The 25404-nt window shown below is 39.2% G+C and overlaps 1 protein-coding gene across 6 annotated transcripts in view; it reads right to left on the bottom strand.

Annotated features, from left to right (window-relative positions):
* dcaf6 (ddb1 and cul4 associated factor 6) overlaps positions 1 to 25404 on the bottom strand; it is a 176542-nt gene that overhangs the window by 65621 nt on the left and 85517 nt on the right. For 4 of the 6 annotated variants that reach the window (XM_063050755.1, XM_063050753.1, XM_063050752.1 and 1 more), the window contains 4 exons: positions 24680 to 24739; positions 18501 to 18618; positions 13566 to 13681; positions 12349 to 12721 (listed from right to left, as the gene is read on the bottom strand). In XM_063050755.1, the coding sequence (XP_062906825.1) occupies positions 12349 to 12721; positions 13566 to 13681; positions 18501 to 18618; positions 24680 to 24739 (667 nt within the window). The remainder of the gene's footprint in view (positions 1 to 12348; positions 12722 to 13565; positions 13682 to 18500; positions 18619 to 24679; positions 24740 to 25404) is intronic. The other 2 variants (XM_063050754.1, XM_063050758.1) reach the window with 1 other exon arrangement.

Genomic DNA, 25404 nt, shown 5'->3' with positions numbered 1-25404 from the left:
GCGATGATCTTTGCATCATCAATGAGGACGGGTGAGGTTCCGGAGGATTGGAGGGTTGCGGATGTTGTTCCCTTATTCAAGAAAGGGAGTAGGGATAGCTCAGGAAATTATAGACCAGTGAGTCTTACTTCAGTGGTTGGTAAGTTGATGGAGAAGATCCTGAGAGGCAGGATTTATGAGCACTTGGAGAGGCATAATATGATTAGGGATAGTCAGCATTGCTTTGTCAAAGGCAGGTCGTACCTTACGAGACTGATCGAATATCTTGAGGATGTGACTAAACACATCGATGAAGGTAGAGCCGTAGATGAAGTATATATAGATTTCAGCAAGGCATTTGACAAGGTACCCCATACAAGGCTTACTGAGAAAGTAAGTTGGCATGGGATCCAAGGGGACATTGCTTTGTGGATCCAGAACTGGCTTGCCCACAGAAGGCAAAGAGTGGTTGTAGACAGGTCATATTCTGCATGGAGGTCGGTGACCAGTGGTGTGCCTCAGAGATCTGTTCTGGGACTCCTACTCTTTGTGATTTTTATAAATGACCTGGATGAGGAAGTGGAGGGATGGGTTAGTAAATTTGCCAATGACAAAGGTTGGAGGCATTGTGGATAGTTTGGAGGGCTGTCAGAGGTTACAGCGAGACATTAATAGGATGCAAAACTGGGCTGAGAAGTAGCAGATGGAGTTCATCCCAGAGAGGTGGTTCATTTTGGTAGGTCAAATATGATCACAGAATATAGCATTAATGACAAGACTCTTGGCAGTGCGGAGGATCAGAGGGATCTTGGGGTCCAAGTACATAGGACACTCAAAGCTGCTACACAGGTTGACTCTGTGGTTAAGGCGGCATAGGGTGCTCTGGCCTTCATCAATTATAGGATTGAGTTTAAGAGCTAAGAGGTAATGTTGCAGCTTTATAGGACCCTGGTCAGATTCTACTTGGAGTACTGTGCTCAATTCTGGTTGCCTCACTACAGGAAGGGCATGGAAACCATAGAAAGGGTGCAGAGGAGATTGACAAGGATGTTGCCTGGATTGGGGAGCATGTCTTATGAGAATAGGTTGAGTGAACTCGGCCTTTTCTCCTTGGAGCGATGGAGGATGAAAGGTGACCTGATAGAGGTATACAGGATAATGAGAGGCATTGATTGTGTGGATAGTCACAGGCTTTTTCCCCAGGGCTGAAATGGCTAGCACAAGAGGGCATAGTTTTAAGGCGCTTGGAAGTAGGTACAGAGGGGATGTCAGGGGTAAGTTTTTTTACGCAGAGAGTGGTGAGTGCGTGGAATAGGCTGCCGGTGGCAGTGGTGGAAGTGGAAACGATAAGGTCTTTTAAGAGACTCCTGGATGGATACATGCTTAGAAAAACTAAGTAGTTCAGACATGCTTGGCACAGCTTTGTGAGCTGAATGGTCTGTTTTGTGCTGCAGGTTTTCTATGTTTCTAAATATAAAATTCTTTTTCCAACATAATAAGTGAACAAGCCCTGAGGGGAAGAAATATTGGTAATAGTCCTTCGGATTCGAAGAAGACACGCTGTTGTGCAGTTCATCTGTGGAGTTTGGACTGAGATGAATTGCACAACAGAAACCTGTGCGTGATGGAGTTTTAAGTGGAACAGCCATTGCACAGGGGCAATCCCACTCTCTCAGCAGAAAAGACCTTGATCCAGTGGCACGGACAACCATTATGGCTGGAAAGAAATATACTAAATACCTATACACGCCACCATTCTGAACTTGCTAGTTATCTACCTGATGAAAAAAAGTTGGTTTACGTCGTCAAAAAAGATTATGCAATGAAAAGAATACATATCAGGCATGGTGATGGGAGGATCATGCAAATTACCTTGAAATATACACAAAGTTTCCTCAGGGGACAATTCCCTCATTTCTCACAGGGGCTGATTAGGATGTTCCTGAATGCTATGGGTGGTGGTGGAGATCAAAACAACATATTCCTATGAATCATAATTCTGCATTCAATTATTAAAGAGGTGAAACAGCTCCTGAAATAACATCAGGTTCTCTCGGAAATGCATAACCTTAGTAAATAGAACCATGTTTCTCCCTTTCCATATCCATCATCTTTACAAATTAAGCATAACTGCAATCTACCACCATGACTCCAACTCCACTAGCAATATTCCTGATTCTCCCAAGCACTGAAACTCATTTTCCATAGAACCTATTGCCTGCAGAGCTGACTATTATCCTAGCTCAATTAGATACAAATGTGAACTTACTTCCAAAGAAGTCGAAGTGCAGGATACTAAGCCCCTCAAAGCAAGAATGATTACAGGTATACACAAATACCCTTCTTGCTTAATCAGTCTGCTCAAATTAAGATAAACTATAACTAGATGTTTACTCCTATTCATGAGATTAATTTATACATAAATTAATTCAAGGAGCTTAAAACTAAGCTCAATTATAGGATGAAGAATACTTCATTTAGGATTGATACTAATACTTCAAATGAACAAGTTAACATACTTAGCTAAAATATTAGTACTGTTAAATTATAATGTTATAATAGACTTTGAATCCACATATGAAAGATATGTAGAAATGGTTTCTATCCTTGTTCTTGGTAGCTTAACTCTTAACAGTTTTCACCACAATGCATAGTATTGTTAGAATGTATAAACAAATATACAAGGGTGTTGATGTAAAGCTATGGTTTTCTCAGATTATAGAAGTAATTCTATTTTGCCTATTGGAGTGGATTATTTGTAACAGGTTCTGCAGCACACAACTATCTTTCATATTACTGTTGCTGGCTATCCTCAGAAAATATTTTAAATTGTAGCCTATTAGATAATCAAATATGCATTGCTAACTTTTATACATTTTATAAAGATGTTCTGTTGTGTAATCTATGTGAATTTTAGGAGTCTCATTTAATCTTTGGCGATGCGCTGAGAATTCATTGTATATAAAACAGATGCAGAAAGCCAGTTTGACTCTCCTCTTCCAAAACCAATTATTGTCATGATCCCAGTTTATTGTAGAGGACTGAGCTGTCTGCTTACTTGATACATTTTGTTTTTCTCTGAAGATACAAAAAGCAAAATACACAAAGGAACCTCATTCCCTAAAAACTGATTAAGTAGGTGCGCAAAATTGTCACAGACGGATTTCAATGCAGGAAAGTTGGAGCCTTTCGCTTTGCATTCAAAAGACATGAGTGAATTTGTTAAATGAGAGCAAATAGATAGCATGAACAAAGGCTAAAATCTCTGGATTACAGCCTTAGCCACATGCACTTTAGCATACTGAAGATTAAAGAAATTATATGCATCAATAGTGCAGGGTAGCAAATGAATATTGATAACCAGAATGATACAGGACTTGTGCGCAAAAGTAACACACAATGGAAAAAGGGCCAGAGAAGAGAAAAATACTAAAAAGAAAATGAGATCAAAAAATACTTAAGCTGATAGCTGAAAGAAATATGGAGCATCACTTTAGCAAGAGATAAAAAAAAGAATGAAAAATTACTATTGGTAGTTTATCGCTCTTCCTAAAAGTCATCATGTAGGATAGAGGATAAATCATGAAACAATGGAAACTTGTAAGAAATATACTATTTCAATCATATAGTTTGGACAACCTAAATTGCCAAAGGCTTTATAAAGGAGTTCATGGAGTGTATTACATAAAGTTTCTTAACGATGTGTTGTGACACATATTATTTTACTACTGGTCAGGTAGGACCAGATGAGATTAATAGATGATGACATAATAAGGAATCCTTTGGGTTAAAATGATTGTGACATGGTAGAATAACATACCCAGCTTGAGAATGAAAAAAACACCTGAAATCAGTACCTGCTACTTAAAAGCAGTTTCCATGGCACAAAGACAGAGTTGATTAAAGTGGACTGGAAAATAGATTAACTGGTAAAAAAATGAAATTTCGGATTACTTAGATGTGTATGATAAAATAGGGCAAAGTCAACATGTTATTGTTAAGGGGAGATATATTGACAAATATGTTGGAATTCTTTGAGCTGGCAAACAAGCAAATTAGACAAACGAATATTGGTGGATGTTAAATACTTAGATTTTTAGAAGGCTTTTGACAATGTGCCCATATGGAGCTTCTAAACAAGAGTCCAGAGTTTTAGAGGCAAGGTACTAGCATGGATAGAAGACTGGCTGATCTACAGATGTCAAAGAGTGGTGATAAAGACAACTTTTTCAGGATGGTTGTCAGTGACTAGGGGAGTTTTGCAGGGATTAGTGTTGGGACTGCAACCTTTCACTGTATACAGTAATGATCTGGATGAAGGAGTTGATAGGCTTGTGGCCAAAATTGCAGTCAATTCTAAGGTAGGTTGAGGAAAAGGTAGGGTCACAGAGGCAGGGAGTCTGCAGAAGGACTTAGACGGGTTTGGAGAGTGATGGAATTCATTATAGATAAGTGTCGGATTACGCACTTTGGTTGAAACAATAAAGGTGTAGACTGTATTCTAAATGAGGAGAAAATTCAAAAATCAGAGATGCAAGGGGACTTAGGAGTCCTAGTTCAAGGTTATCTTGAAGGTTGTGGTAGTAAAGAAGCCGAATGCAACATTAGCATTCATTTCCAGATGAATCCGGTACCTAAGAAAGGGTGTGCTGGTCCTAGAGAAGGTCCAGAGGTGGTTCACAAAAATAATCACAGGAATGAAACGCTTAGCATATGAGGATCATTTGCTGTCTCTGGGCCTGTACTCAATGGAGATCAAAGGATTGGGTGGGGGTGGGGTATCTCACTGAGAGTAACCTGACACCGAAAGGCCTAGATAGAGAGGATGAGGGGAAGATATTTTCATTAGCAGAACTGTCTAGGATCAGACATACAACCTCAAAAAAAAGGGACATCCCTTTAAAACTTATGAATAGGAATTTTTATAGCCAGACTTTGGCGAAGCTGTGGAATTTATTGCCACAAAATGCTGAGGAAGCAAAGTCATTGGTGTATTTAGGTCCTTGATTGGTAAGAATTTCTGGGGAGAAGGTAGGAAAATGGGTATGAAATCAGCCAGTAGTAACAAAAATTCTATGGGCTGAATAGCTGAATATGCTACTACATCTATTCTAGTTTTACAAAAGTAATGGCTGTTGTTTATGAACTTACATGATTCATTAAGTTCTTCAAAGGTCCCAGTAAATTTGAAAAGTGCAAATCTGACACTTATTTTGAAGAAAGGAAGGAAATAAAGAGCTGGAAACTTTAGACTAATGAGCCTAACACTTGCCATCAGGAAAATGCTGGAATCCATTAAAGGAACAGTAAACAACAGGAATTCTGCAGATGCTGGAAATTCAAGCAACACACATAAAAGTTGCTGGTAAACGCAGCAGGCCAGGCAGCATCTCTAGGAAGAGGTGCAGTCGACGTTTCAGGCCAAGATCCTTCGTCAGGACTAACTGAAGGAAGAGTGAGTAAGGGATTTGAAAGTTGGAGGGGGAGGGGGAGATCCAAAATGATAGGAGAAGACAGGAGGGGGGAGGGATGGAGCCAAGAGCTGGACAGGTGATAGGCAAAAGGGATACGAGAGGATCATGGGACAGGAGGTCCGGGAAGAAAGACAAGGGGGGGGGGGACCCAGAGGATGGGCAAGAGGTATATTCAGAGGGACAAAAAGGAGAGTGAGAGAAAGAATGTGTGCATAAAAATGAGTAACAGATGGGGTACGAGGGGGAGGTGGGGCCTTAGCGGAAGTTAGAGAAGTCGATGTTCATGCCATCAGGTTGGAGGCTACCCAGACGGAATATAAGGTGTTGTCCTCCAACCTGAGTGTGGCTTCATCTTTACAGTAGAGGAGGCCGTGGATAGACATGTCAGAATGGGAATGGGATGTGGAATTAAAATGTGTGGCCACTGGGAGATCCTGCTTTCTCTGGCGGACAGAGTGTTGATGTTCAGCAAAGCGGTCTCCCAGTTTGCGTCGGGTCTCGCCAATATATAAAAGGCCACATCGGGAGCACCGGACGCAGTATATCACCCCAGCCGACTCACAGGTGAAGTGTTGCCTCACCTGGAAGGACTGTTTGGGGCCCTGAATGGTAGTAAGGGAGGAAGTGTAAGGGCATGTGTAGCACTTGTTCCGCTTATACGGATAAGTGCCAGGAGGGAGATCAGTGGGGAGGGATGTGGGGGACGAATGGACAAGGGAGTTGCGTAGGGAGCGATCCCTGCGGAATGCAGAGAGGGGGGGGGGAGGGAAAGATGTGCTTAGTGATGGGATCCCGTTGGAGGTGGCGGAAGTTACGGAGAATAATATGTTGGACCCGGAGGCTGGTGGGGTGGTAGGTGAGGACCAAGGGAACCCTATTCCTAGTGGGGTGGCGGGAGGATGGAGTGAGAGCAGAAGTACGTGAAATGGGGGAGATGCGTTTAAGAGCAGAGTTGATAGTGGAGGAAGGGAAGCCCCTTTCTTTAAAAAAGGAAGACACCTCCCTCGTTCTAGAATGAAAAGCCTCATCCTGAGAGCAGATGTGGCGGAGACGGAGGAATTGTGAGAAGGGGATGGCGTTTTTGCAAGAGACAGGGTGAGAAGAGGAATAGTCCAGATAGCAGTGAGAGTCAGTAGGCTTATAGTAGACATCAGTGGATAAGTTGTCTCCAGAGACAGAGACAGAAAGATCTAGAAAGGGGAGGGAGGTGTCGGAAATGGACCAGGTAAACTTGAGGGCAGGGTGAAAGTTGGAGGCAAAGTTAATAAAGTCAACGAGTTCTGCATGCGTGCAGGAAGCAGCGCCAATGCAGTCATCGATGTAGAGAAGGAAAAGTGGGGGACAGATACCAGAATAGGCACGGAACATAGATTGTTCCACAAAGCCAACAAAAAGGCAGGCATAGCTAGGACCCATACGGGTGCCCATAGCTACACCTTTAGTTTGGAGGAAGTGGGAGGAGCCAAAGGAGAAATTATTAAGAGTAAGGACTAATTCCACTAGACGGAGCAGAGTGGTGGTAGAGGGGAACTGATTAGGTCTGGAATCCAAAAAGAAGCGTAGAGCTTTGAGACCTTCCTGATGGGGGATGGAAGTATATAGGGACTGGACATCCATGGTGAAAATAAAGCGGTGGGGGCCAGGGAACTTAAAATCATCAAAAAGTTTAAGGGCGTGAGAAGTGTCACGAACATAGGTCGGAAGGGATTGAACAAGGGGGGATAAAACCGCGTCGAGGTATGCAGAAATGAGTTCAGTGGGGCAGGAGCAAGCTGAGACAATAGGTCGGCCAGGACAGGCAGGTTTGTGGATCTTGGGTAGGAGGTAAAAACGGGAAGTGCGAGGTGTGGGAACTATAAGGTTGGTAGCAGTGGATGGGAGATCCCCTGAGCGGATAAAGTCGGTGATGGTGTGGGAGACAATGGCCTGGTTCTCCTTAGTGGGGTCACGATCGAGGGGTAAATAAGAGGAGGTAACATGACATTTAGGAGCTCGCTATACAATTTAGAAGGATCAACATGCTTTTCGGAAATGGAAATAGTATTTGATAAATTGATTAGACTTGTTTCAGAAGGTATTGAGGATGTGGATAAAAGGGAACCAATAGGTATAGTATGTTTGGATAGCCAAAGGAATTGTGTCAGGTGTCTTAAAATTACTATACAAGATAAAAGCTCCTAGATTTGGAAGCAAAATATTAGCATGGATAAAGAATTAGCCAACTAACAGAAAAACAAGCCAGAAGTCAGACTACAAGCTACAAGTAGTGAATGCCACAGATATCTGCATTATTTATACAGAACAATACAATATAGGAACATGCCCTTCAGCCTGTTGATGTGTTGACCACGGTGCACAACTGCCAATAAATGTCCTATATTTCTCCATTCCCTGCCTGTTCACATTCCTGAATAAATGCCTCTTAAATGTTGATATTGTATCTGATTCCACCAACTCCCCTGGAAGCGTGCTACAGGGACCTACCACTCTCCATGCAAAAGAAAAGCTTGTATCATATACAGTGGATTCTGGTTAGTTGGGTCATCAGTTTATCAGGGCAGGCGCTTATTTGGGACAACTCCTAAAGAACAAAAACTAATTGAGAAAATAGCCAGGATTCCCTTTGTTTATTTGGGACGGTTCAGCAACAGTCTTCTGTCCCAATTCAGCAGCACAGTGCCTAACTGGTGTCAGTTGCATGCACTTATATAGCCATTAAGAATCAAAACTGTGCTTACAATAGTTTTTAAATAGCATCAGTTGCATGTACCTGTGTTCAAAAAGAAGTGATTTTCCTACCATTGGTTGGCAAGAAATAAGGTACCAGGTTGATTCCAGAGATGAGGGGGTTAGGCTGAGGAGAGATTATATTGCCTGGGACTGTACTTGCTGGAATTCGGAAGAATGAGAGGAGATCTCATAGAAACATACAAAATTATGAAAAGGATAGATAAGATAGAGGCATGAAGGTTGCTTCCAATGGTAGGTGAGACTAGAACAAGGGGACATAGCCTCAAGATTTGGGGGAGTAGATTTAGGATGGAGCTGAGGAGGAACTGCTTTTCCCAGAGGGTGGTGAACCTGTGTAATCCTCTGCCCAATGAAGCAGTGGAGGCTACCTCAGTAAATATATTTAAGACAAGGTTGGATAGATTCTTGCTTAGTAGAGGAAATAAGGGTTATGGGGAAAAGGCAGGTAGGTGGAGATGAGTCCATGGCCAGATCAGCCATGATCTTATTGAATGGCGGAGCAGGCTCAACAGGCCAGATGGCCGACTCCTGCTCTTGTTTCATATGTTATGTTCTTATAAGTAGTAAGAAAATTCAAAACAGTTTTGCTCACTGCAGTTTCAAGTATTCAGGCTTGGAGGTGCCAGAAATGGTCTGGAGAGAAAATAAAAAGATTTCACTTCTAAAACAAATTAGGAACTATGAAGAACTATGAAGAATTTGAAGGCATCGACAAACATCTTGAATCTTGAATGTTACAATGAAAATGAAGATTTGGAGGATACGATTTTTGATGGCATTGTATGAAGGCAGTTGATTATCTACACTAGATAGCTACGCTGATTTTGTCCATTTACAGTCAATTAATAGAAGAAAGCAGCATATAGGTACATGATGAATTCCTCTGTTAATAACAATCAGGAACTAAAACACAGTTTTATAATACTGTTATATCATTGATAGTGTTCCAATCTTTTCTGTATTTCATTTAAATGCATAATTTGTTACTCAGTTAAACTGTAATTTGTCATTTTTATATCCTTTTAACTAATTCCATGAAACTTTATCTAATTGGGGTAGCTATTTAATTGTGCCAAAATGTACTGGTCCTGTTGTGTCCCAATTAACTGGAATCCTCTGTATCTCCATTAAACTTTCCCCTTTTCACCTTACAGCTATGTCCTCTAACATTTAACGTTTCTGTCCTTTGGAAAGGATTCTGATTATCTTCTCTATTTATGCCCCTCATAACTTTATATACTTTTGTCAGGTTGCCCCACACACTTGACACTCCAGAGAAAACAATTTAAATTTGTCTAGCCACTCTTTATAGCTGATATTCTTTATATATCCCGGTGAATCTCCTTTGTATCCTCTCCTCCACATGCTTCCTAATGCAGCAATTATAACTGTACACAAAACTCTAAATGTGGCTTAACCAAAGTTTTATATAGTTGCTACATTATTTTATATTCAACATTCTAATTGATGAAAGTAATGACCTATCTGTTTTGTCACTTTCAGGGAGCTATTAGCTTGCGCCACAAGATCCCTCCTCCCATCAAGATTCCTCAGGGTCCTGCCAATGTACTCACTGCAGTTTCTTTCTAATACTGCTGTAATTATCCTTTATCCAGTTTAGCATTTTCCCGAGTTCTAATCTTACCTTTATCCTTAACAATCTGAAAACTTGACTGTTTCCAAAATGTTCTCCCACTGAAACTCCAACCACCTAGGCTGGTTCAGTGCATAATAGAATATCTAGCCTGGATTAGCTATATACTGTGACAAGAAACCCTTTTAGATGTAGGTAACAAATTCTAAACCTCTGCCATAAATGGAGTCCCAGTCAATATTGCTCCAAATTAATGACATAGATGAGGGAGCCAAACTTTTGTAGGCATGTATGCTGATGATACAACAATATTTGAGAAAGTAATCTTGGAGGAGAAGACAATTTGGCTAATATGTATAACCGGTAAAAATGATGTTTAAATGGAGAGAAACTGTACAATGTTACCTTAGAAAGGTCTAGATATCTTCGCAAATGTAACACAGAATGTCAACATGCAGAAGCAACAAGAAATTAGGAAGGAAAACAGAATGTGTTTTTACTCCAAGGAGGATTGATAAAGCATAAGGAAATCTTGCTACAACCAAACAGGGCACTTGCGAGGCCACAACTGGAATACTTTGCACTGATGAAATTCCGAGAAAGTTCACAAATTTGATTTCTTCAATAAGTGGGTGCATGAAGAAGAATGATTGTGCAAGTTGGACGCAAACTGGAGTTACGAACTTGGTAATCTTATGAAACATTAAATCCATAGAAGGCTTGACAGGTAGACGCTGAGATAATGATTCTCTTTGTGGGAGAATCCAGAACTAAGCAGATTCAAGCAACCATATGGGTTCCTCTTTCTCCTGTTTCTATCCTTCAGATGAGCAGAGAAACTTAGGGGACATGTCACCAAATCATTAAATACTACTGGACTATTCAAAAACTAAAAGAGAAACATAAAAGGAATGTTAATCTTTGTCTCAAGAGCTCAAAATACAAAAGTTATGGAATTAATGCTATAGTTGGAAAGACCTCCAGTTAGATCTTATCTGGAATACTGCAACTGGTTCAGAGCACTACATTGCAGTAGAATAAACAATTGTCAAAAGCTACATTGTAGTACCTTTGAAGTTTAATCAGAATAAAGGATCTAAATTGAGGTTTGTTTGTAACTATGAAATTTTAATGACCTGATATACTCCGGAAGTAGAACAGCAGAATGGGGAAGACCAGAATAAAAGGACCCTTGAAGCTATCTGTTGAGAGGTCATGTCAGAGGAAAGGGAATTAGAAAATTTTGAACCATATCCCTTCAAAAGATGTTTACATTTCTAACTTGAGATTGATAGATTATAATTGGGTAAACACATGAATGTACGCAGAACCTTGGCAGACAAATGGAGTTCATATATCTGTAGATCACTCACATTCTAATTAAATAGTGGAATTGTTCCACGGTTGAATAGTTTACTCTATACTTGATCTTCAGGGTTTTAAAATTCCACAGTGGGAAATAGTTCCACTCGGGGAATTGGCTGAAATCATGCAACAGATATTCACTTTTAATGGACAGGATTAATCCATTGATAAGCTGAACTTCCCCAGGTTTAGTATTTTTCCTTCTGTAACATTTTTAACCCATTCTGGCAAGTGCTTTTGATTGTGCTCGACCCTAATCAGGAGATGAGAGCAATAATAAATATAGTGGAAGGGAGTGAACATCATTGATTAGGATTGTGAAGCTGAAACTAAATACATCTCCACGCAACCTTACTCTTGCATCTCCCCTTGCTATTATGCAAACCGAAAGAATTGAACTGGTAAACAATTTCATTTCTCCTTTCTTCTCTGCATCTCCTCGCTCCATTGTCCTTTCATTATCATATGCAGTTTTGAACAATTTGTCATCGTTTTTCTTAAAGTGGCTACAGGTTTCATCTCCCTCAGAGGTTAGCAATGCTACTAACTGGATTGGTCTTGGGACTCATGGCATTGCAATGTCAAATTATATCATTCCCAACTGCCTGCTCTCTTCATTTTTTTTTAAAGTGATGGTGATGCAAGATTTCATAATGGTACTCTATTAAAAGTAACCATAATCGTAGCAGGTTTGATTATATGACATTAATAATGACAAGAAGCAAAATAATATTAAGCAATCTTTCAAAATGATCTAGATTTGAGCTGGAATAGAAATAGTCTTTTTAAGTTTAGGTATATTCAAGTTTTTAAAAAGTACATCGATTCTTAATCTATTTACTAAGGGCTTGTGCAGTGCATTGCACAACATAGGCTTTAGAGCTATTTCCAAGACCATGTATGAACCATAAAATAAATTCAAATTGGATCAATCTTTTTGTAAACCATGAATGCTGATGTGTAATGTTAAGCAATTGGAAAAGAAAATTTGCAAGCAACTAAAATTGCAGTTCTGGTAATCTGATTTGCTCAACCACAACTTAGAACCATAATCCTGGAAAGTAAATATTTTAAATGTTGCATGTTTGTTCTTGAATGGGATCTTGTTTTGAATTAAAATTACCAATTTATATACAATATAAAACAATTCCACTTAAGTTTACAATCAAGTAGCTCTCATCTTACCTGTGTCCTGATCCTGCTCTAAACCGGGAAGATGGAATTAAAACAGGATCATCATCACTGTCATCAGTTTCACGACTGGCAGATGTCCGAGTAGGCTCATTCTGATTACTCAGCCTTGTTGGTTCTGACTGCTGTGTGGATTCAGTCATTCTATTGCAGCTGTCATTAGTTTCTGTACTTTGGCAAGACACTTCTTGTTGCTGTAGGCTTCTCTGATAGAAGTTTGCTGGTGCAGTCTGGCAGAGGTAATCGAATACTCTCGCTTTGGTTTCTTTAGTTGTGCTCCCTTCTTTATTGGCTTCATCAACCTCCATGTGCCTGACTTTGCATATTCTTTTACCTGACTGTTCAGCTGATTCAGGTGCAGAAACATCTGCAAAAAAAAGAAGATACTGTAATGGATTAAAATCCACTCTGGGTTCAAATGCAGATCCTGAAGGTCAATTTGTTACATAAAGTAACCCTAGAGTTCTACACAGAATCTTCAGTCGCACTTTAAGGGCCTAGGAAACTTCTGCCAGTTAATAGGTGGCTACCACCCAAAAACAGAAACTAGTAGCTCTGCAGATAATTTGTAACTCTGTCTTTTACATATTAGACCAGAACACAAAACATTAAACATAACATGGTTGGCACAGATATCATGGGATGAAGACCTGTTATTATGCTATATTGTTCTATGTTCTATTGTACAAAGGAAGATGGCTGAGGTTAATAATGGTTGAATAGCACAGCTGTAGGACATCACTGCAGGTAACATTCTGGATCCAAGTATCTTCAACTACTTCATCAAAGAATTTTACTCCATCATAAAGCCAAAAATAGCAGTGTTTGCTGATAACTGTTCAGTGCTGAACTGCATTTGCCTGCTCAAAACGGCATTGAATATAACCTGAGATGTGGCAATTATCATTTATGCTCACAAATACCACATAAATCAGATACACACACCAACGTATAACATTAATCACATTACCACTGCCCTCAACATCCTAGAATCACTAGTAACTCAGGCCCTAACAGAATCAGCTACATAAATATTGTGAGTGCATTAGCAAATCAGAGACCAAATATCTCAACTCTTGACCCCCGCCAGTTAATCTCTCCAAGAAGTGAATTGGAAAAGGATTTTCTTAATTTATAAAGACTTCTTTTAGAAGTAATTTTCCTCCTCTTTATTAATTCCAAAAGTTTAAAGAGAGTATCTGTAAGCTTACTTGTGTCTATTATTTCTTCTGAATGCTCCTCAGGGGCTTGTATTTGCTGAGATTCTTCCTGATTGCTTTGTTTGCTTTGAATTCCAGTTCCCCGAGAAGTTGAAGCCGAATCACTCCTAGCATTTTAATAAAATGAATTGTCAGATCAAGTCAATATTCTTATATTCAAACTATTTTAAGAACTAACATTTACAAGAAAAATTATTCTTCAGTTTTGTATTTGCCACACAGTGAACACTGTTATCTAGTACACTAGCATTTTGGAAGGAGCATCAACAGAGGAACACCGAGGAAGAAGTGGTCATGTTGGCAGAGAGATATCATAAATGGAGTGGCAAAATTGACAGAAAGGCAGGGTAAATCTTGATTAACTAGCACCTCTAAAATCTGGCATGAGTTGGATAGCACAGCTTCTATGATATTAATTTTACTGTTTGTGTTGTAACACCAACAGAGAATGATGACATTTGATGTATATTTTACAGAAAGGAAAATCAATTCATTTTTGGTACTTTTAGGACTCAAGATAGGGTGTGAGAGAGAGAATAAATCTGTCATGATGGAATGGTAGAGTAGACTTGATGGGCCAATGGGCCAATTCTGCTTCTATGTCTTATGGCCTCAAATGCTAGTCAGCCTAAAAGTATCAGCTATTTCAATGACAGAGTAATCAAATTTTAGGAATAGGTAGACATTCCTCTTTCAGTTGCTTTAACAATTACACAAATTACGTAACTGAATATTGAACAACTTATACAATAAGAAGAAACAAAAATTTTTTACGTAGTCAAAATAAGCAGAAAATGTTGGAAACGCTCAACAGGTTTAGCAGCATCTATGGAAAGAGAAACAGAGTTAAAGTTCAAGCAAAATGATCCTGCTGAGTATTTCCAACAGTTTTCTGCTTTATTTCAGATTTCCTGTCAGTAACTAATGCTTTCTTTTTAAAAAATATTTTACTTCTTTGCATTTGAAAAAGCTATTAAATTTTCAGCTAGCTTTTCTTCAACTAAACATAACTTTATTATTTTTAAGCAATTCCTAATGGCATTCCTAAAAAACAGTTCATGGTATAAAAACAACTGCAAGTAGTCAAACTTCTGTGATTCTCCCAAACAGTTTTGGTTGAAGAACTCCTTTTCCATTCGAAGACCTATAGACAACTCTTAAATGGTAGCAGAAGTACAGTACTTTGAAAAGTACTCAGCCCCCACACTATTTTCATGTTAGTTTCTCATTTTCTATATTTAAATATATATTGAAGTAGGATTTTTGACCTAATCTACAAAACATTATGCATCAAGTCAAATCAAAAGAAAATTTCTAAAAATCTGTCAATTTGCTAAAACTACCCCATCTCTCTGTAAGGTCCAACAGTATGGTGGATTTTCAACAGAACAAACCAAAATGAAGACAAAACATCATTCAAGACAAGTCAGGAATATAAGGAATAACAAAGAAGTACAAATCTAGGGAAAGGTACAAGATCATCTCAAAGGCACTGAACATACTTTGGAGCTAGAAAGGGGAAAAAATATGAAACCACAACCACACTGTCCAGGTCAGGCCACCCCTCTAAACTTAGTCGCCAGAGAAGAATGGCACTTGTAAGAGAGGCTACCGTGATGCCAACAGTCACTCTAAGTGAGCTGCAGAAGTTAATGGCTGCAACTGGAGACGAAGGTCATGGTCCACAATTTCAGAATCAGAATCAGGTTTATTATCTCCGGCATGTGATAATTCATTAACTTAGCAGCAGCAGTTCAATGCAATACATAACCTAGTGAGGAAAAAAAATAAAATAAAAAAAACAAACAAGTAAATCAATTGCGTATTGAATAGATTTTTTAAAAACATGCAAAAACAGAAATACTGCATATTAAAAGAAAGTGAGGTAGTGTCCAAAGCTTCAACATCCATTTAGGAATCGGATGGCAGAGGGGAAGAAGCTGTTCTTGAATTGCTATGTGTGTGCCTTCAGGCTTCCGTACCTCTTACCTGATGGTAACAGAGAAAAGGGCATGCTCTAGGTGCTGGAGGTCCTTAATAATGGACGCTGCCTTTCTGAGACACTGCTCCCTAAAGATGTCCTGGGTACTTTGTAGGCTAGTGCCCAAGATGGTGCTGACTAGATTTACAACCTTCTGCAGCTTCTTTCAGTTCTATGCCCTCCATACCAGACAGTGATGCAGTCTGTCAGAATGCTTTCCATGATACAACTATAGAAGTTTTTGAGTGTATTTGTTGACATGCCAAATCTCTTAAAACTCCTAATAAAGTATAGCCGCTGTCTTGCCTTCTTTATAACTACATTGATACGTTGGAACTAGGTTAGGTCCTCAGAGATTCTGACACCTAGGAACTTGAAGCTGCTCACTCTCTCCACTTCTGATCCCTCTAAGGATTGGTATGTGTTCCTTCGTCCTATCTTTCCTGAAGTCAACAATCAGCTCTTTCGTCTTACTGACGTTGAGTGCCAGGTTGTTGCTGTGGCACCCTTCCACTTGTTGGCATAGCTCACTGCTGTACGCCCTCTTGTCACCACCTGAGATTCTACCAGCAATGCTTGTATCATCAGCAAATTTATAGATGGTATTTGAGCTATGCCTAGCCACACAGTCATGTGTATATAGAGAGTAGAGCAGTGGGCTAAACACACACCCCTGAGGTGTGCCAGTGTTGACTGTCAGCGAGGAGGATATGTTACCACCAATCTGCACAGACTGTGGTCTTCCAGTTAGGAAGTCTAGGATCTAATTGCAGAGGGAGGTACAGAGGCCCAGGTTCTGTAACTTCTTAATCAGGATTGTCGCAATGATGGTATTAAATGATGAGCTATAGTCGATGAACAGCATCCTAACATAGGTGTTTGTGTTGTCCAGATGGTCTAAAACCATGGGGACAGTCATTGAGATTGCGTCTGCCGTTGACCAATTGTGGCGATAGGCAAATTGCAATGGGTCCAGGTCCTTGCTGAGGCAGGAGTTCAGTCTTGTTGTGACCAACCTCTCAAAGCATTTCATCACTGTTGATGTGAGTACTACTGGGCAGTAGTCATTAAGGCAGCCCACATTATTCTTCTTTGGCACTGGTATAATTGTTGCCTTTTTGAAGTAAGTGGGAACTTTTGCCCGTAGTAGTGAGAAGTTGAAAATATCCCTGAATACTCCCGCTAGTTGGTTGGCACAAGTTTTCACAGCTTTACCAGGTACTCCATCAGGACCTTCTGCCTTGTGAGGGTTCACTCTCTTTAAAGACAGTCTAACATCAGCCTCTGAGACGGAGGTCACAGGGTCATCAGGTGCAGCAGGGATCTTCACAGCTGTAGTTGTGTTCTCCCTTTCAAAGCGTGCATATAAGGCACTGAGTTCATCTGGTAGTGAAGCATGGCTGCCATTCATTAAATTGGGTTTTGCTTTGTAGGAAGTCATGTCTTGCAGAAAAGGCTTTCTAAGGCCTTGCGCAAAAAAGGGTACTTATGGAAGAGCATAACGAAAGCAGCCCTGGCTAAAAAAAAAAGCATATCGTTACCCATAAACACCTCGCAAAGCACCACTTAGAAGATACCATTAATATGTGGAAGAAGGTTTTTTGGTTGGATGAGACCGAAGTGGAACATTTTGGTCTCAACACTAAGTGGTACATGTGGTGCAAATCTAATACTGAGCATCAGCCAGGTAACACCATCCCTACTGTAACGTATAGTGGAGGATGCATCATGCTAGGGGGATGCTTTTCAGCAACAATAGACAACAGGTGCAGGAGTAGGCTATTTGGCCCTTCAAGCCAGCACCGCCATTCACTGTGATCATGGCTGATCATCCACAATTAGTACCCCGTTCCTGCCTTCTCCCCATAGCCCTCGACTCCACCATCTTTAAGAGCTCTATCTAACTCTTTCTTAAAAGCATCCAGAGAATTGGCCTCCACTGCCTTCTGAGGCAGAGCATTCCACAGATCCATAACTCTCTAGGTAAAAAATTTTTCCCTCAAATCCATTCTAAATGGCCTATCCCTTATTCTTAAACTGTGGCCTCTGGTTCTGGACTCCCCCAACACCGGGAACATGTTTCCTGCCTCTAGCGTGTCTAATCCCTTAATAATCTTCTATGTTTCAATCAGATCCCCTCTTATCCTTCTAAATTCCAGTGTACAGTGTACAGGGACTGGAAATCTGGTCAGGGTTAATGGGAAGATGAATGTTGCTAAATACATAGATCCTGGATGAAAACCTGCTAGCCTCTGCCAGAAGGCTTAAAATTAGGAGGAAATTCATCTTTCAGCAGGACAATGATCCAAAGCACACTGCCAGAGCAACCATGGACTGGCTTGAAATGAAGAAAACTGATGTCCTTGAGTGACGCAGTCAGAGTTCTGATAAGAACCCAATTGAACATCTCTGGCAAGATCTCAATATTGCCATTCACTGCTGCTCTCCAACTAACCTGGCACAGCTTGAGCAACTTTGCATGGAGGAATAGGCAGATCTTGCTTTATCTGTTGTGCAAAGCTAATAGAGACTTATCCAAAAAGACTACTGACTGTACTAGCTGTGAAAGGTGGTTCAATCAGTACTGAGCAGAGGGCATGAAATATTTTTGAACTACTGACATCTCAGCTTTTAAATTTTTAAGTTTTTCATGCTTTCAATTTTCCCTGTTTTTGGGGCTCTACTGTGAAAAAATGAGCACGTGGTTCCCAAATAAAAATTCTCTGTTAAATTGATCAAAACCTCTGGTTGTAATATTTATATGAATAAAGTGTTGGGGGCTGAACACTTCTACAAGGCACTGTAATACAGAAATGCAGTGGTTTAATGATATGTTTTAATCTGACATTTCAAATGTTAATTAACTCTGATCAAAAGGGATTCCAAAGTCAAGTATTGTCCACATTTTTAAAAAATCAACATGCATTTTGCCATATTATATTTACCATTCATCAGTAAAATCTAGCTTGATTGTGCTCGCAGTCGTTCCCTCTGTACTGTAATGTAAACTTAGAACTGGTTCAGCACCTGGTGTTCTGATGCTGGAACTATCTGTACTGCTGCCTGAAAAAATTAAAAAATCACATAAGAATGCCTTACATAGGAACGGTGGGGAATTACAAATGACCAAATAGCAGTTATCATACTGCAATCAACAATTTCTTAATGTTCCAACTGTTACATTTAACAATTTTAAAATTACAAAAATACAGGTTTATTTGTTAATGATATAATTACAAAAATATCAACAAATTAGTCTATAATCAAATTAAAAGATTAACAAAAAAAAGCACTGCAAAGCAGCTTTGGAATTAAAGCAGAAAAAAATGATTCTCCCTCAGTCGCATAGCTGAAAACACTGATAAGGGCTAAAGAATCTTAAATACACTAAGATGAAAATATTTAAGTACTGACTCAAAATTGTGAATCCAGGTTTATTTTGTGCATGTTTCTTAATTCTTTTGTTCCTAAGAATTATAGTTGCATTGCTGTTATGCAATATGTTGTGTATTTGCAACCTATCTTAGTACTTAATTACTAAGTGCATATATGATAACTCGACGCTTCATGTTCTTCTCAATCTCGCTTCTGTGCTGCCCTCACATCACGTGTTGTTCTGTCCCAGACTAATGACATCATCACAGTACTTGACAAATGTCAAACTACATTAATGGACCTTACCATTTCAATACATGACATCCCTCCTTTCCTGAGAAATGAACTTCAATGTTTTAGAACACATTCAACTCACAGATTTAACCATTTTAATTCATCACATATTCTCTGATATGCATGACTATAAGCAACACATTTTCTGTTTTAACTTAATGATAACTCAGAAACTGAAACTTCATTTTCAACTTACAATAGTTTTCATTGTTTCAAAACTCCCAACTTTTAAGTCCTACTTCAATAGAAAATCGTTAAACTTCAGAGATTGCTTTCTAACCCTTTGAGGTCTCTCTGCCAGTTTTTCTCTGCTTTCAATGTCTAGTAATGGTTTTTGCTCACTGTGAATTTGCGCTTGCCCACAACAGTCCATCATCTTGTCTTCCTGTCCCTGTATTTCATTGTCAAATCCTTTAATTTCCTCCTGTTTGTCAAAAGTCTCTCGTGTTGAACATGTGTGGTGTTCCTTGCATACTGCATTCCAGTTGGAGATTCAACTACTACTTGATTTCCTGTTTCCTCACTATCCTGTGTGGTGTTGTGTTGAAAGGTGTGGTGAATTTGTCCACTTTTTCTTGCTGGATAAGCACAGTGTCCCCAACTTTTACAGTGGACTCCTGTGCTCCTCTGTGGTCATCTGCATACAGCTTGTACTTTCCTTTTTGTTCTGCGTACAGATACACACAACTCACTTGCGATGGGTGCATATGCTTTACAGTTCTCAAAATGTCTATTCACGATGGTTTTATGCACCTCATATAGTCCTGGATCTGTCGCAAAGGCTCTCTCCACCTCTCGTATCGGCAGGGCTTTAGGCGTAGCACTCATAGCTATGAAGCTGACATATTTCTCTGAATCATGCTTGTGTCTCTCTTTTTGAGCAGTCTCTCCCAGTGACCTCAACAGTGGGTCTGCAATATTCTGTTTTTCTGGCATGTGTACGACTCTGTAGTCATATGGTTGCAATCTCAAGACCCACTGCGCTACGTGTGCACATAGTTTAGATCTTGGGCTGCAAGTTATCTGCAAAGGTTTGTGATTTGTGATCAGGTCAAATTTTCTCCCACACAAATAAGGGTGAAGTCTTTCACAGGCCCATACTAGTGCTAATGCTTCTGACTCTGGGAGTATTTTCATTCACAGTCTGTGAGACTACAGCTCACATAGCAGGCAGGTACCATTTCTTCATTTTGTTTTGTGTGAATACTGTCCCCAGTCTGACTGGGCTGGCATTTGCTATTACATGTACTTTAGTTGGCACAACTTTATCAAAATAGGCCAATATATCTGCTCTTGTTAGCTCCTCTTTTAGGGCTCTGAATGCTTCTTTCTGTTCTTCTCCAAATGAACTGGATGTCCTCCCTGGTCAATTGTCTCAGTGGTTCTGACAAAGTTGCAAACTGTGGTATGAATCTGCTGCTGTAGCCAACTGACCTGGGAGACCTGTGACAAGAGAATTCCATGAAAGCTAGTCTGTCCACGATGACCAGATATTTCTCCGGGTTCAGTGTCAGTCCACACTATACGAGTCATTTTAAGACAGCATGCAGTCTTCCATCATGCAGTTTTTGGTTAGGCACATCATCTGAGATGTTCTCAACTCCTTCAATTCTAGCTGAAGCATTTGCTGTCTCATGTTGGTACTGCTCACCGGCTGATGACTCACCAACTATCAGTCTCTTGTACCTATACACCCCATTATGCACAGCAAATGTGGTTATCTCTCGAGATTCTGCAGTTAGTTCCAGCTGGTGATAGCCCCATTTTGAGTCTAGTTTGTTAAACACTGCAGCACCACTCATACATTATAGCATCTCATTTACAGTTGGAATGGGAAATCTCTCCTTCACAATTGCTTCATTTCCCCTTCTCATGTGTAGGCACATTCTGATGCCTTGTCGAGTTTTAGTAAAATTACTCCAAGGAGTTAACCCAAGAAATTGGGCCTTCAACTTTCTCAATAATGTCCAGTTTCATTTGCTGTTCGATCTTCTTCTCAGTAGTCTCCCTTAAGTTATAAGGTATGCGTGAGAGTGGCTGGGCCACAGGCTTTACCTTTGGATCAATGTACAGACTGATCTGCTTAGTGTTCAGCTTTCCTACACCTTCAAACACTTTTGGATACTGCATCTTAAGTGTTTCCTTAGTGTCTGTCACTACTGACACATTTTCTCCCATCTTTAACACACCCAATTTTGAAGCTGTTTCCCTACCTAGGAGTGGTTCATTATTGTCTTTTATCATGATGAACTCTGCCTGGTCTGTTTTGTGTCCAATACTCATTTCACATTCAAACACCCCTCGACTTCCAATGATGTGCTAGACAAATATGGGTAGTTTTCTCTTCTGTATAGAAATATAGGAATGGCACATTATCTTCTCTGACTTAAGCTTTTTCCCCCACACATTTTCATCCAGTATATTACTTCTGCTCCTGAATCTACTAAAATGCACAGATTTATGCCCCCCGCACAATTTTTTTTTCGGATGACTCTGTCTCATTAACTTTCTTCTTTTTCACATTGTGCTGCTATTTCCAGTGTGCAGGCAAGCGTTAGACCCTGCATATTCTCCAGTCGTTTTCTCCACACATAGCCTGAGTTACATTTTCCCACTATGGTATCACTGATTTGGTTGTCTGTGTCAATTAGAAAATTACAGTCTTTTGCTGCCTACCAAAGGCACGTAGAGGATTGTTGAAGCGCCTCACCTTGTTTTTGGGCAAGCTGATGAAAATGCTGCTGGACAAACATAGTGTTGACCTGGGGAACAAAGTAAGCATTCAGAGCATCCACCACTGCTGTGTAGTCTGTGACTTGTCACGTGTTTGGTAGTGTTGAGAATATATCCTGCACATCTGGTCCTGCAAGGTGCAAAAGTAGTGCTCTCCTTCTTTATTTTGAATTATTTGTTGTGTTATCGTTCACTATCAGTTCTTTACTGTCAGCATGAAGTTCAAATGAGTTAGCCACCGTGTCCATCTTGGACCTAGCATAGCTGGCTCCATAACACATTGGAAGTTTTGGATCCAGGATTTCTCCAATCTCATCAACTAACATGAAACTTACTTTCAAAGTCCGTATCCCTGTCGCCACTATTGTGTATTTGCAACTTAAATTAGATCATGCATATATCATGTCTCAACATTTCATTCTCTGAACACATCTTTATTTCTCATTCTCACTTCCATGTTGCCCTCACATCACGTGTTGTTGTGTCCCAGACTGATGACATCATCACCGTACTTAACAAGTGTCAAACTACATTAACTGGCCTTACCATTTCAATACATGAAACTATAGAACTCGTAATCCAGAGTCCTAAACTATCAATCTACGCACAAGTTTAAATTCCACCACTGTGCTGGGGAATTTCAATTCAATTTATCAAATTCATGTTGAATAACAAGCAAATTTCAATAATGGTAACAGTGAAATGTCCAAACTGGTTATAAAAGTTTATCTGGTTCACTAACATCGCTTACCTGGTCTGGCCTATATATCTCTCCAGACACACAGCTGTGTGGTTGACTCTTAACCGCCCTCTAAAATGGCTAGTAAGCAACTCATTTCAATCAGGGATGGGCAATAAGTGCCAGTCTTGTTAGTGACATCCATATCTGGTGAATTACTGAAAAAAACTCTCAAATATATTTGCTATATTTCAAACTGGGTTATTGAAGTGAATCTCTCCAAAAGAAAATGCAGATTTTCTCCAAAATTTGTAATGAAACGCATGATTATTCTACACAATCCAATGAATTCCCTGTAGCTGAGATCAGGTGTCCAAATACAAAACTAAATTTCAGAGTTTAATGTATACTATTCAGTAAAATGTAGTAATTTATTTTGTTCCTATGCCTCTTGGGAAGCAGCAAAATAATAAACTGTGCATGTGGTTAGAACGTGGATGAAATAGTTTAATCGTTAAAAATTAGAATTTAAAAGAAATATCAAAAATGTGCATGGCCAGGAGCTCTTTTCCGTTGATTACAGAGATTGGGACTTCTGTCATGACTGCATTTTCTCTGGAAGCTAAATCATGTTCATACATAATCTAATTTCCAACACCATTTTCACCCTAACCAACAGCATGGAATCACTGAACATTACAACTCAGGAAGCCACATAAATCATTGTACATGTTCAATGAAGATCATAGAACCACACAACATGGAAAAAAAATTGTAATTCTTTTCTAAGTTATCTTAAAACTACCTCTTACCACAGAAATTTGAAGCGGGGGAAAAAAGAAAAAAAAAGACTGAAAGGGGGAATGAGTTAGTCAATTTTTAGATCTTGCTGTGAGAAGGGAGAGGAGATGATGGTGAGATGGAAGAAATTTTTATTAATTTGTTGCTTTTTCGGCATTTTTTTAAAAATATATTTTTGCAACCTCAAAGCTCTTATGGTTGCCATCTTTCCATGTTTCACACCAGCAATTTTCCTGCATTTTGCTGCTATTATTCTCTGACATACAGTAAATTAACTCTCTGTACCATAATATCTCTAATTTAATATCGGTATCACGAATTCAATGTCATTTCCCTACTGCTTCCCTTCTCGAGCTCTACAAATCCTTGAAAATTCTGCAACCTTCTAACTTGAGCCATTCTACATAGTCTCAAACTTCTAAACTCCACTTTAGTGACTGCTAGCTTCAGAGATCAGGTTCTTAAGTTCTGTCTCTGCTACTTTTAGGTCCTTTAAAAAGCAGTGCTTAAAAGATTGATTCTCCTAATTTTATTAGGAACATCTTTGTCAGATCATCCTTCCATGAGGTGCACTGGAAGTTATTTTTGAATTAAAGATGTTGTAATGTATAAATGCATAATAATTGTTCTCTTTTGCAAATAAACCAATTTAAGTATTGTAAAATATATTAAAAATAAAACAGTGCCTGCCAAAAAGTAATTTTACTAATAAACTACTCTTGTTCTGGGATGGGAAATGATTGTTTCTATTAAAGAAAGAGAAGTGGAAAACTGCTTTTTTGTGAATTTTGTTCTCTAAATATTGAGTGTGATTGGCAAAAATACATTAGAGTACACAGTTAAGGCCCATAAGGAAGCTAATATTAAATTAGTTTACTGTATTTGGTTTATCTTACAAGAAACATTACTCAAAATAGATGCAAAATTAATAATACATACTTTGTTAGAATTTTTTTAACTTTTAAAGAGAATTTTGAAATTTAAATCTAATTTACAAACCTAGTAATATTGAAGGTATTCAGTTATTCTCACAGCAGGTAATAAAGGAATCAAAACAGCAGGAAGGGGAATTTATTAAATGCTCACTCAAATAAAATAGATTAGAGTGACAGCAGCTTGCCACACTGAAACCAAGACATCATGGCAATATAAAAAATGAGACAAAATTCTGCAGACAGATGAAATCACAAAGGAATTAATGAAGAAATATGTGTTAATTCACATATCTCTTGCTGAACGCACCCTTTTGCTCATCAAGTGACATGGATCCAAGTTGTTTGTTTACCACAGAAGAAGGGGAATCTGAAACAAAAATTAAATTTAACTTCAAAATTAAATTGCACTTTTGTTAATCGCAATCTCAAAAAATAGCTACTATGCTGTGAATAGTGCATTTTTAAAATCATTTTTGTAAGAAGGGATAAGTTTGGGTTTATGCTGTGAGATAATGAATGGAAATTGAAATAACAACATAATTTTCTTCTCAGATTTAAAAGACACAATTTATGTCAAAATGAAGGCAATATGAATTTCTGTTTCAACAGATTCATTAATTTGAAGGCTTAACTGCCTGATATATATACAAGGGGTGATTGATAATTTTGTGGCCTACGGTAGAAGGAGTCAATCTTAGAAAACCTCGCACATTTATTTTTCAACATAGTCCTCTCCTACATGTACACACTTAGTCCATCAGTTGTGGAGCATACGGATCCCTTCTTTGTAGAAGTAGTCCACAGCAGGGGTGGTTGATAAGTTTGTGGCCGAAGGTAGGAGGAGATGAGTTATTAACTTCAAACTTTCTGCATTATCACTCAAAGAGTTGAATTGCACATGCATGTAACGAGAGCGTCTTGGACCTCCAGGTGGTCCACAGCAGAGGTGATTGATATGTTTGTGGCCTTAGGTAGAAGGAGATGAGTTATACAGCTCTTGTTACACGCACAAGCAGTTCAACTCTTTGAGTG

Source organism: Mobula hypostoma, chromosome 6, assembly GCF_963921235.1.
Source record: "Mobula hypostoma chromosome 6, sMobHyp1.1, whole genome shotgun sequence".
Taxonomy (NCBI): domain Eukaryota; kingdom Metazoa; phylum Chordata; class Chondrichthyes; order Myliobatiformes; family Myliobatidae; genus Mobula; species Mobula hypostoma.
The sequence above is the reverse complement of the archived record's forward strand: the minus strand, read 5'-3'. Positions and strand labels throughout refer to the sequence as shown.